This window comes from Rhopalosiphum maidis, chromosome 3, assembly GCF_003676215.2.
Source record: "Rhopalosiphum maidis isolate BTI-1 chromosome 3, ASM367621v3, whole genome shotgun sequence".
Taxonomy (NCBI): Eukaryota; Metazoa; Arthropoda; class Insecta; order Hemiptera; family Aphididae; genus Rhopalosiphum; species Rhopalosiphum maidis.
Window position 1 is genome coordinate 58,804,857 of NC_040879.1, and position 13,217 is coordinate 58,818,073.

The following is a 13,217-nucleotide window of genomic DNA, read 5'->3' on the forward strand; positions in this document are numbered from 1 at the left end:
AAATATATCTATTCTGTATATACACATATTTACTGAAAATTTCAAGTTTAAATGCGGTTTTGTATAACAATAAAAAAACAAAATCGATTGTTGTAAAGTGATGTGCGCATTTTTTTTTCTTTTTCCCGATTGTTTTGAAAAGTACTGCAATTTTTTACTTTTGAAATGAATTTCACTTGTGCCACTGCTTACCAGACATCACTTTCAAATTTGAAAATTGAACTATTGAAGCATTTTCGTTTTACTTGTTTCTAAAAGAAACGGCATACATATGTTCGAAAACACACACACATACACATAAGACACGCATCAATGCATCATTATAAAACCAATATATTTTATCGCTTAGCTCGAAATCTAAAATTATTCTCCAATCAAGATAAGATTATAAATTATTAATATAATAACCTATACAACAGCTAATAAAACATTGATGATTTCTGCTGGACTGTGGAAAACGAAAAAAGTGCCATGACATTTTTCGAAAATAGCCATTATAAAGGCTGTGAGTTTAATGCACTTAAAAATCTAGGCTTGGCATTGATCGATAATTTAATAGCATTTGAAATACTTAATTCAAAATAACTATTATGAATTATTCAAGTACGTATTATACAATTTTTCATTGGTATTGAACTTTGATAAATCATAGACAATAATATTTTTAAAGGTCTAATGTACTAACATGTCGGTTTCGTATTTTTTTAAATTTTTTTATGGTTTTGTGTTAAGGGGCCGCTACACCAGCATTTGTTTTCTCTGTTTATCTCCCTCATAAAATAGGAATAAAGATACTCCGTATTTCCAATGATTACGACTCTCTGGTTCAGTTTAGGGCAAAAGCACCCACTACATATTTTATAAAGAAGATTATTTCCTAAGCATTGACTGGATAGATTTTTAATATTTACATTTTTTATAAATATAAGTATGTTTTAATTTAAAATAATTTCGATTATTTTTAACCATTAATAATTTATTCAAAATCGTGATTCAGAGTCGTAATCGTGGAGTATCTTTGTTCCTATATTATGTGGGAGATAGACAGAGAAAACGAATGCTGGTGTAGCGGCCCCTTAATGCATTTTGTTTACATCCGGTTCATGGTTCATCCTCGTGGACCGTGCCCACTTCCAAATTCACAGATAGTTACAGTCATCTCCGCTGCCCGTGTCTAACGCGCATGCGCTCAACGGCCCTTCCCGTATAACGAATTCCTGACATTTTTGCAGAGCAGACCGTTTCCATCCAGCACCGTGCTCTGCGACTCGTGTTTCGATTTCACCAGTCAGTCGTTTTCGTGTCGTACTCTTTGACACTTGTGTTTCATTTTTGTCCATCGCCGAAGTTTTCAAGGTTAAAGGTATGTTATTCATTTTATTTATATGTTTTAAGAGGATATCGGCGTAATATTATAGAGAATTCATTCTTATGATTTTCTGGTAATATTAATTTATTATAATTATTATTTGAGATAATATTTAGACAAATCTGTGTATTAACCTTTCATAAATATTATTATTTTCCTTTCAATATATTAATATTAATCACATAACCTCTAATATGGTATTGTATTACTTTTCTTTTAAGCATGGTAATTATTATTTTTCTGTCATACCGTAAGAGACATTGCTATTTGCTAGAAAGCCATAAAATAATTTCATATTAAAATATTTATTAAGTTATCATCTTGACGAAATTTTTGACAATGTTGACAAAAAAATGTTTTATTATATAAAATTTTGAAAAATTACCATAATTATTGTATGCCTCAATCCACTTTATATTTGATGTCAGTTCTGAATTTAGGGTTTTAGGCATTTTAACTATTTAAAAATTAATCGGTAAATTAAAAATTATTTGTTGACAAAAAACACGTTCCCGCGGACCATACCCACCATGGCTAAATATTTAGTCATGGTACCCCCCCCCCACTTAAAACTACAGAGAGTCTACGCTGCCCGTGTCGAGCGCGGCATACGCTCAATGGCCCTTTCCGTATTTATAACTGAACAAAACAACACGCATTGAGTGAAAAAAAAAAATTGTGCCAAAAAAATTTACCGATAATTTAAATTTTAAATTATTTAAATATATTTATATATACACACGTTTAACGTTTATTAAACTTATTTTTAATTTAATTTACAATAAAGTAATAATATAATATGCTTTTCTTACATAATTTATATAACATTTGTTTTATAATTTACTAAGTGATCACCAATGCATTTTTAACCACACCTCTTTAGCAACAGTCCTAAGTCTGTATAAAGTGGGAAAGAATAATTGTTATAAAAAACCGGAGCCGTTTGGATAATTAAATTTTTTTAAAACGGCAGCCAAACGAGATCCGAATGGGTTACAATCTCGAATATATGGCTAACTTAACGCGCATGTTTCTCAATACGATTTTGTCTTTTTCTAATAACCTTTTCTTTCGTTTCAGCATCTACACAATATCGCAGTTGTACGACAAAGACATCACAATAAATTTGAGCAGCAACGTTACGAGGACTTACAGATAAGCGCAACAACAGCTTACGAATATTATACGTTCACCATGTCTTCTTCAGTATGTTTGTATTTCATGAGGGGATCATGTCGACTTGGCAACCGTTGCCGGAACTCTCACGATCTGGCATCCATCCGCTCCGACAACCCGTCTCAGATTCAAGGTATCACGTTCTATCTCGTTCTGTCCGACGACAACGCACTGTGTGTTACACGTTGTGCGTGTTCCTCTCGTAAAATTCGTCATGTTGATAATTTTTATATACGTCACTTGCTTTCCGGTATAAATATTAATATATTTAAGTTATAAGTTAAATTTATTTTTATATATCTGGCCCATTTTTTACGACTAATTTCTAGATTTCGGACATTATGTTCGAATTGAATACAACTGTATTTATTGAACTATTTATTTTCACCTTATATAAATAATAAATATGAAACAATACAAGTGATTATGTGAAGTAATACCTACCTAATTAATACTTAGGTTAAATGTTTTAAAATATCCATATTTTCTATTTAGTTAAAATAAATAAATTATAATTATTGAATGTAATATATAATAATACATCATTTTAAATTTTAAAAATTATTACACCACCTTGTGCTCGTACTCATACTCAGTCTTAATTATCATATAATATTATATCAACTTTAGTTTGAGATAAGTTTTTTAAGACTTGAAATAGTTGAAATTAGTTTTTATTGGGATTCTTCTGGCTTGTGTACAAATATAAAAACATCATTAAACAACATAGGTACTTATAACATTATATATTTATATAAATATAAAAACAGTATACAAACATATTATTATATTGAAAAAAAATAACGAATTTTTTTATATTAAGATTGAAATAACATATTAACAGAGTATAAAAATGCTTTCTTTTGTAAATATATATAAAAAATATTAAAAATAATAATAAATGTATTGTTTAGATCAGCAACACAATAATTGATTTAATTTTGATAAAAATTAAATAATTAAAAAAAAATTGTTTTTTTTATTAAAATAAAGATAATTTTAAATGTATATAATAATTAATATTAACAAAATAATATTTCAATAAATAAATAAGTGAATAAAAAAGATGATAGTAATTATGTTATTTTGTTAAATAACTAAAAATAAAAAGTAGTTCTATAAAATAAATCTAATATCTAAAGCACATTATAAAATAAAATTATAATTAAAAAATGTCTCATAGTGGAGTGGTGTGTATTGTATTATTTTAAATTTTAAAGAAGTCTATTTGTAAACATAATTTTATTAGTTAATATTTTTGTTTCCGTTCATCATTCAACTAGTACAATAAAAAATATATCAAAATAATAAATTAAATATATATAATATATTTTAAAATAATTAAAAATACCAGTATATAATTATTGATTTAATAATTATAATATGACATAGAAAAAAATGTATTAAAGTGTATCTTCAAAAACATATCAGATAAACTGTAAAATTATGTAAATAGCTAAATAAGGATAACATAATATTATCACAGATTTGATAAAACTAAATTTTTTTTTTTTTTTAATCTGTATATCATACAGATATTGTGCCTACTTTAGTATTTAACTACCAACGCTAGGAAAGTTAAGGATTTTTTTTAACTCGTTGAGTTATTTAAAATAATAAAGTCAAATTTAGTTAAAAGTTACTCATATTTGTTTTTGTCGACTTGTTCAGTTAAACATTATTTTTGAAAGAAAAATAACTTCACTTAATTTTAAGTTAAAATTTTCAAATTTGCAAAATAAAAAATTCCTTTCACATAACAATGCTCATTAAAATTACCAGGGAAATTTATAATGATACATCAATGTATTAATTAGCTATCAAAAAACCTATTTTTTTAAAAAACTCATTCAAAAATTTACATTATTCATTTGACGAAAATTAACTTAATTTAGAAGTTTTTGAATAAAATTAACTTGAAGTTAACATGTTAATCTTAAAAAAAATAATTTTAACGTTTTAACCTTATTCATACATTCGTACCTTCTATAATTGGTAGTATACTGTTCTATAGTGGTCTTTATTTATTTTTATAGCGGAATCTTCTTCTTCTGATGAAATCGGCTTTCCTATGGCGACAAGGAGACAAACTACTACAATGACTGCTTCATCTAGTAGTAGTGCATCTAGACCTAGACAAATAAATCAAGTTCTTCCTAACACTGCAATTAAGTATGATATATTTTTTTTATTCGCCTATTTTTTTTTTAGCTAATAAATTATATTTATTTAAGATCGCCGGAAAGTAATAAAACAGCAACCCAAGGTAAGTGGATGTTACAGAGTAATTATATTTTTTTTCATACATAAACACGTTATTAAATAATTTTGGAAAAATTGCTTTCAGATAATTATATTGGGGAGACGATAGAAAATACTCCAGATAGTTTGTTAGTAGAAACAACAAAAAAATTAAAAGAAGCTGAAAATTTAGTTATATCACTTCGTCAACAGCTGCGTATTAATGAAAATAATTTCTCTTGTTTGCGAGATCAAATGAAACAATGCATGGAAAATAATCTAAAATGTAGTATATGTTACGAAATATTCATCGAGGTAATACCGCTAAATACATTTTATACTTTTATTACTTATAGTCTTAAACTTTTTTAATTAACATATTTAAATCACTTATTTTTAAATATTTAAATTTTTTTATTATTTATTTAAGTGATAGTTATGAATACCGGTATGGTAAGGAGGGCAGGGAGCTCCTAATCCGTTTTTTTTTGGTACATGGCAAATTGAACAATTATCAATTTGTAAATTTTAAGGTATGAGTATTATTCAGAACCTACAGAGATATTTACATTTTATAAATATAAAAATCTTATGTGGCTGGATAATATTAAAACCTTTAAATTTAATAATATTTCACCCTAATATTACAAATAATAGTCAAATTTATAAAATTCATTATAATATTGTCATTACATATAAATTAGGCATTTTTATTTGTCTACCAATTGCAATTGTTATTCATTATTAATAGCAAAATAATTTTTTTTTACAGCCAACTGTACTGAATTGCGCTCATACATTTTGTCTTGAATGCATAGAGTCGTGGACTCGAAGAGCTAATCACTGCCCAATATGTCGAGTTATCGTAACAAATAAATCACACTGTCGAACTTTAGATACCTTTTTGGACAAAAAATCTGAATGTTTATCATCTGAAATAAAAACGAGGCGGGAAACTTTAAAAGTTGAACGTAATAATAATACAGGTAATAAATTGTATTTTTAATATAGTATATTATTATTATTATTATTTTTAAGATTTCTAATTTTTTATTATTATAACACAAATTGCACATACATTTTGTATAAGATCATATCTATAATATATGCATGTATTATGTTTGTTTGGGTCATTTATCCATTGTGATAATAAATAACTATTTATTCATTTTTGAATGTAATAACTAGGGACTGGATTTTAATGTCTTAAGTGTCAACAAATAATGCAGACATAAATATAATTTAATAAAAATTAATAATTGATATTAGTTTGTAATTATTAAGATAATCAAGACTCGTCCTTTGCAAACTTAGTTGATGACGACAGTATAAAAGATAATATGAGTAGAGGATGAAAAAAACAAGTTATAATGTTGAAAACTATCGGTTTTTCTTCGTCCCAAAGTAAAAGATATCCATTAAGTTAGGTGCATTAGGTAGTGACCGGTAAGGGGAAAAAAGTGCACAAAATTGGTAATATTTGGTTAACTTTATTTATTATCAAAAATAAGAATTTGTACATTTTTAAAGCATATTTTTTTACTATTTAATCACATTCACATCCAACTGTGAATACTAAGTGAATATAATAGATATTTTATTTTGTTTATACTTTTTTAATTGTTTAACATAACAAACATATTTTACTTTAGATATCATTATACACGAAAAACGATTCTGAACGGAGTTGATTTATCAGTCTAGGTCTAGGATAATCAGTAGGATATATTATATTTTTACCTTTATTTAAATTTTATTGTAGTAGGTTATGTTACGCGATTTCGTAAAAAATTAAATTTCATAAATTTTTTTCTTTATCGATGCTGGATTTTTTTTTAAAGTTACTAGAAGGAAAACTTATGAATAATCTTGTATTGGGATTTTCGACCTGGGGTGTAAATCGTAAAAATTTTAATAAATTTTCATCGTCAAAGTTCCTTGCAAATTTTCGCGATTTTTTAAACATTTGAACTTTAAATGCTTTTTAACAAAATTTGTGACTTACGATATTTGATTTTTTTTTAATACAATTTCAATTGTCTATAAATAACAGCTTAAAAAAAGCCAAAATATTTTGAAAATTTAATCGTAAATATAAAACGCTAATATAACCATTTGGTGAAAATTTAAAGTATTTACAATGATTTGTTTTTTTTTTTAATAAAATAAATAAATATGATAATGTAAAGCCCATCTCGAAAAATTTTACAGGTGCTTACTTATATAATAACTAGTACAAGGGAAACCTCTCTTTTAATTCAGTAACCCAAAAAATGTACTCATTTCATACAAAATGCGTGTATTTACCATTATAGTATTATATAAAAAAATATACTATTTACTAATATACTTATTTAAGCAAACTAAAATTTGTTTTTTCCACCTAATTTAAATAATAGCAATTCGTGTCTTTTTGCAGTGCTCAGAACTAATGGTGTGCCCTAATTGTGACCGTGAGGGCACACAATTTTCAACTGCTCAATTCCTAATACACTTTTTTGATGGGACTATTTATTTAAATATTTTTTACATATATATATATATATATATATATATATATATATAGGTGTATATTATATTTTTAATAAAAATATAATACTTGTAATGTAATTGAATTGATTATTAGTAGTAATTAATTATGAAACTGGTTTTATTCGTTTGTCCTCAAATTATTATAATTAATTGTTAAATTAAGTAATCAATTTATGTTCATTTTTTTTCATTCATATAATTCAGGTATTTAGAATAATATAAAGTCAAATAAATTGAAATGTATCTCATAAACATTAGTATTACTACACTATTTTTTTGTTTGTTTATTAGTTATTAGTTTGCTTACTTTTAAATATTTAAATACTGGCTCGCATTATTTTTTGTCTAGTACTTATACTTTTTTTTTTTATTTATTATCAATATTATAAATTATGGATTAATAATCTTATTATGTAAGGTAATTTAATTATATTATTGAAATTAATTTGTAAAATTGTTTTATTTATTTTCTAATTATGATACTTTATAGTTAATAGATTTGTACACCTATCCATAATTTAAAAAAAACAGTTATGTTAAAAAAATCTTAAACTGTTACGTTATTTTATACAACACGACACTTATATTAACAAGCACAATTAGCTTACAGCGGTGAACACATATTGTAGGTTTGAACTTTGATCAATATAGTCATATTTAATAAGCTACATTTATAAATTATATTAAATTTAAGATAACATTAGTAAAATTAATTTATTATTTCATAATATTTTCATGTTCATGAGTTTTTATATTAATATATTGATATTTAGCAATAAAAAAAAACTAATTTTTAGATAAGTTATAAATGTTAAAAGTGGAATTGGCCCAAGTCTCCCCTGTTGATATACAATGATACCACTATCGTATTAAATAATTCACAGTTTTATTCGAAATTAGAAAAAATATTAAAAATTAAGAGATTGATTAAATTAAAATGTTGAAATATCAAAATTTTCAGAAAAATAGACTCTAAAAATTTGCTATCTTCATTTTTTTTTGGAAAATAATTTATATTTATTATATTTAATACTTATAATATATGTATTTTAATATTATTAATATAAGTTATTTGTAAGTGGATAAAAGTTGAACAACATGAATATAAAATGATATTAAGAGGACTACACTCGTATAGTCGCATGTGTTGTCTTAGTCTTACACAAGTACGACGCGCGACGTAGACAATATTATTGTTTACACTGCAGAGTAGATCTCGCTCAATTCTGGTTCTAGAGTAAGTATACCATAATTCTGTTTGAATTATAACTCACGAAGGAAAGGATTACAACTATTTCGTATTTGAATTTAATTTATTGTTTTGGTAAAAATGTTAATATAATATTTTTTTATTAAATTATTTTCAAAAAAAAAAAATTGAAGATAACCATTATGTATAATTTATTATTTTCATTAACATCACATTTTTAATATTTTTTTCTTGTCTCAAGAAAAATTATGAATTATTTAATATCATATAAACGGCAGTGTTATCAAGCATGTGGACCGCGGCCATACGCGTAGGCTGCCCATAGACATTTAATATAATGATTAATGATATAAAATAGGATCGCGACAATGCTACAATATACACACTATTATATTTTACCAGTGGTCGGCAATCTTTTTAAACCTCGGGCCATATTCACGAATTTAAAAGAGTTCGTGGGCTGGATGATAAAAACAAAAACTTTGTATTCTTAAACTATTTACTAAAAAACAAAATACTGTTTAAAACTTTAAAATTTTGCAATGTATAAAAAGAAAAAATCGCCGTTCTACAATTTATAGCGGGCAGTGTACATAAGCGACGCTGGCTGCCGGTTGCAGACCACTGTTATGGACAATAAACAAAACATTAAAAAATTTTGCTAACGAAAAAAAAAACACAAAATTATTTAACGTATTACAAAATTGTTATCAAAATATGTAAAATAAAAATAGTACATTTAATCTTATTCAGTAAGTGAAATAGATCTCATTATAGAATTTGCTATGACATAAAGATGACACAATACGTACATAACATAAATTAAATATGTTAATATAAATATCTAATATTATAAATAGAGCTAGGATTTTGGTGACATTTGCATCTTTTACCTTTAAGTGCTTTACAGTTCTAACCAGAAACTAAATTTTTTTCGTAATATTACAATTTAGAATGTGTAATTTTTATTTTACAATTTTTGTGAAAGATCCATTTTATTGCATTTTTACGTAATATTAGAAATATAATATTTTAATTTAAAATTAACATTTTTTTCTAGAAAGTTAATTAGTACTTTCTCCAATACTATAAATAGTAGTTTCTTAATACATTTCAAAACTTCGTTCAATAATGGATAACATACTTAGAACAAGTAAACAATTATTAAATATTTTACAATATTAATTATTAAATATTTACACTGCATAACATATTTTAAAAATGCAGGTAATATAATTATTGATTGTTCCGTGGTCTTAGCGGGAGCTGGATGGTCAATTATCAACACTCACTACATCGAAATCTCAACTATAAAATATACGAGTCCCGCGTATTGTTGTTAAGTATCTCTAAATTATAATATATCATAATAATATCATATAAATAAATAACGTTTATAAACACAGCATATAATTTAATAATAATTCAAATTATATATCAAACTGATATTTTAAAATAGTACATCAGTCTAAAATGTCATCAGATAATAATATTTGAATTAACAATATAAACACATTTTAATAACGATTAAAATACCATAATGGTACTCCATCCATGATTCACTGTTTAGACATACAATTTTTGTTTGAATTAGTCATAAAATATATTGTTAGAAAAAAAGACATGTTCATTTGTGTTTTCTGTGTTTTCTTAGTATATCTATCGTCATTGAATAGGTCACGATTATGATTGTTGTCTATTAGCTGATAATGAGTTCAATTTTAATTGAATGATAAACTGTTGAATAAAAAAAAAAAAATTACTGAGCGGAAATGTACTTTTAACCTATGTTATAAACTTAGAGGATATTATATTTTTATTTATATTGCTATTAGTTGCTCCTATAGTAAATATTTTAAAATTTTCTGTGTCAACTGTCCACTTAATAATAATATACGTAGTGGTAAGAGAAGTCTCTGCATGGACAATTTTTTTGAAATAACAATAAAATTACATTTAAATGATATATTATTAATATTAAAAATTAAAATAAGTTTCCAGGGTTCTAGTTAATGAGAAATCTTTTATTAGTCTTTTTTTTTTACTCAAAAACCAAAATATTAAATCAAACGTGCATGAATCGAGAATAATTAAAAACATTGGAAATTTCAAATAGCATAAAAATATATAAATTATTTTGGAAATTAAATCATATCTATAGTAAATGCTTATTTTATTGAAAATTTTAAGTCTCTATAGTCATTAAATTTTTAATTGAAACCAAAAAACCTAAATCGATCTTTCCACAAATTGGTTTATCGTATTAACGATATGTATATCACACAAATTTCTCGATGTATGTGTAGGCTACATTAAATATTACTCATCATTAGATTACGATAAAACGTAAAAAAACAAATATTATATTATAGTATATATCAAACGGTTAGGTATATTGTCACTAGTATAAAAAAACGAGCTCCCCTAATATCCAATATTGTTATTATTACACACAAATCTAAAAATTAATTTACGAAACAACCTATACCTACTCATTAAATTGCTATTCAGGTGGTGGACTACGATAAATACACGATTGTGTCCTATTCGCATAGATGTACAGTACACAACATATGTATACTATACTATAGTACGGTGTATAACATTTTTGATTTCATGAAAACTAGTGCGAGCAATGAACGTTTTTGCCGATGACATTGTTGTAATATCAGAGAGTGAAGGTGACATGCAGTGTGCAATTGAAGAAATGGATGAAATGCTCAGAACATGAGAAATGAAAATAAATAGTACTAAAACGAAGATCTTATAGCCAGAAACTCGAAAGTAAAAGTTGATGTATTCACAGGTAGTCAAAAACTGGAACAAGTAGTATGAAATAGCCTGTTTAAAGTCCCCCGCTTCACCACCCGCCAAAGGTAAACGCACCACCGCACCTCTACGCCGCCCTCACCAATACGCGCAACTGCGTAACCCTCCTCTACCCACCTCCAGCCTACCCAAGGAACCTCATGTAGTCTTATCGGCAACGTCCAGCCCCATCACAGGGCGTGCAAGCCTACTTATCACACCTATATATATATAATTATACATACATACCTATACAGGATGATTCTTTTATCTAACAACACTCATTATTTCAAAAAGCAATTATGTTTTTGAAAATATTTTTTTACATAGTTTCAAATTGTTAAAAAAACAACGTTTTTATTAAAAAATTACATTTTTAAATATTTTATATCCCTATAATTTTTTAAGTTTTTCACTTTTTTAAATGACAACATCAATTTTTAATGTTATGTTTTAAAGCAGAATATTTTTTTGAGTATTTTCATACATAAAAATCGAACTGCTCGCCCTAAAGTTTATGAGTTATACGTATTTAAAGTTAATTTGTGTGGAGTAGAGTGGTACGGGGTAACCTCGCAAAATGTTTGTCCACTACTCCGCTTGTCAGAACTTTAAATAAGTATAACACATAGGCTACTCATACATACATACCTATATACATACACACATACATACATACATACCTATATACATACACACATACATACATACATACCTATATACATACATACATACTTACATACCTATTACATACATACATACATAGCTACACCAGCACCCCTCCCCCGCTCTGCTTGTTAAGTGACCATAGCTCAGAAAAAATATAGATAACGTCCCCAGTTACCACGCCAGTCACGTAATTTTTCCACCAATTCAGACTCAATCGCGTGGAGTAAAGCGCAGTAACTGGGGACGTTGTCTATATTTTTTCTGAAATACCATATCAACGTCCGATAAAGTGAAAACTCGACCTCGATAAAGCCGTATTCATGTGCCCATTTTTCGGTTTAACATATTTTCGACGTGGTTCACGCATTATGTCCGGGCGGTGGCGACGGGTCCGATCTACCGGGGACGGCGGCGGCACGATTTGTGATAACCGGCACGCGCATGTATGACGAGGCCTGAAGTGGGTTACGACCAGTCTTATAAAGTATTCGAATAAAAGTATTTGAATACATTAAAAAAAATATATTCGAATACATATTCTGAAAATCCTTTTTTACTATTTTTATTTAAATTTAAATAATAAATTTGAAAAAAAAATGTTTGTGTTTATAAATCATCATCCTGGGTTAGTGGTCAAATTATAAAATATAATATTTGCCGTGACCTATAGACCTTATACTAGTTGACTAGATGTGTGGACATATGGTGTACAATGTATTACCTACCAGCGCTGTCACGTTGATACTTTATACGCCGGAACTACAGCCATACGACTACCATACTACGACAACTTAAAGTAGAAGGAATAAAGGTGTATGGTTTTACTGTATTAGCACGAAAACCCCAATAAATAGTGATAGTAAATTGTCATTTGTCAGTTTAGATAATATCCGTATTTTGAGCAAAATCAGTATTAAGAAATAGCATTCTCAAAGTATTCGAATAATTTTTTGAGTATTTCAGAGAATGAATTCTAAATATTTTTTTTGAAAATTATTCGAATACGTATTTTGAATATATTTTTAACCGTTTATTCGAGTATGTATTCCGAATACAAAATAAAAGTATTCTTTACAACACTGGGTACGACTATTTGAGACGTGTGTTTGGACATAGCACGGTTGAGTCAGCGTGTGACGGTGTCGCGGGGGGCGATCAGTTATAAACTGAAGCACGAGCTAATGCTCGAGCTAATAATGAGCTTGTACCTCC

At 26.7% G+C, this 13,217-nt stretch overlaps 1 protein-coding gene across 1 annotated transcript; it reads left to right on the top strand.

Annotated features, from left to right (window-relative positions):
* The first annotated feature begins 2,563 nt into the window (after positions 1–2,563).
* On the top strand, positions 2,564–6,141 carry LOC113557561 (E3 ubiquitin-protein ligase RNF8-like). Its single transcript, XM_026963138.1, has 6 exons — positions 2,564–2,678; positions 4,582–4,717; positions 4,780–4,829; positions 4,893–5,101; positions 5,559–5,772; positions 6,071–6,141. Exons 1-6 carry the CDS (start codon positions 2,564–2,566, stop codon positions 6,139–6,141), a joined length of 795 nt encoding a protein of 264 aa, XP_026818939.1.
* The last annotated feature ends 7,076 nt before the right edge of the window (positions 6,142–13,217 follow it).

Coding starts and splice junctions, on each gene's coding strand:
- LOC113557561 (XM_026963138.1), top strand. CDS start 2,564: ATGTCTTCTTCAGTATGTTTGTATTTCATGAGGGGATCATGTCGACTT. Junction 4,718..4,779: donor CTTCCTAACACTGCAATTAA/GTATGATATATT, acceptor TATTTATTTAAG/ATCGCCGGAAAGTAATAAAA. Junction 5,773..6,070: donor TGAACGTAATAATAATACAG/GTAATAAATTGT, acceptor GTAATTATTAAG/ATAATCAAGACTCGTCCTTT.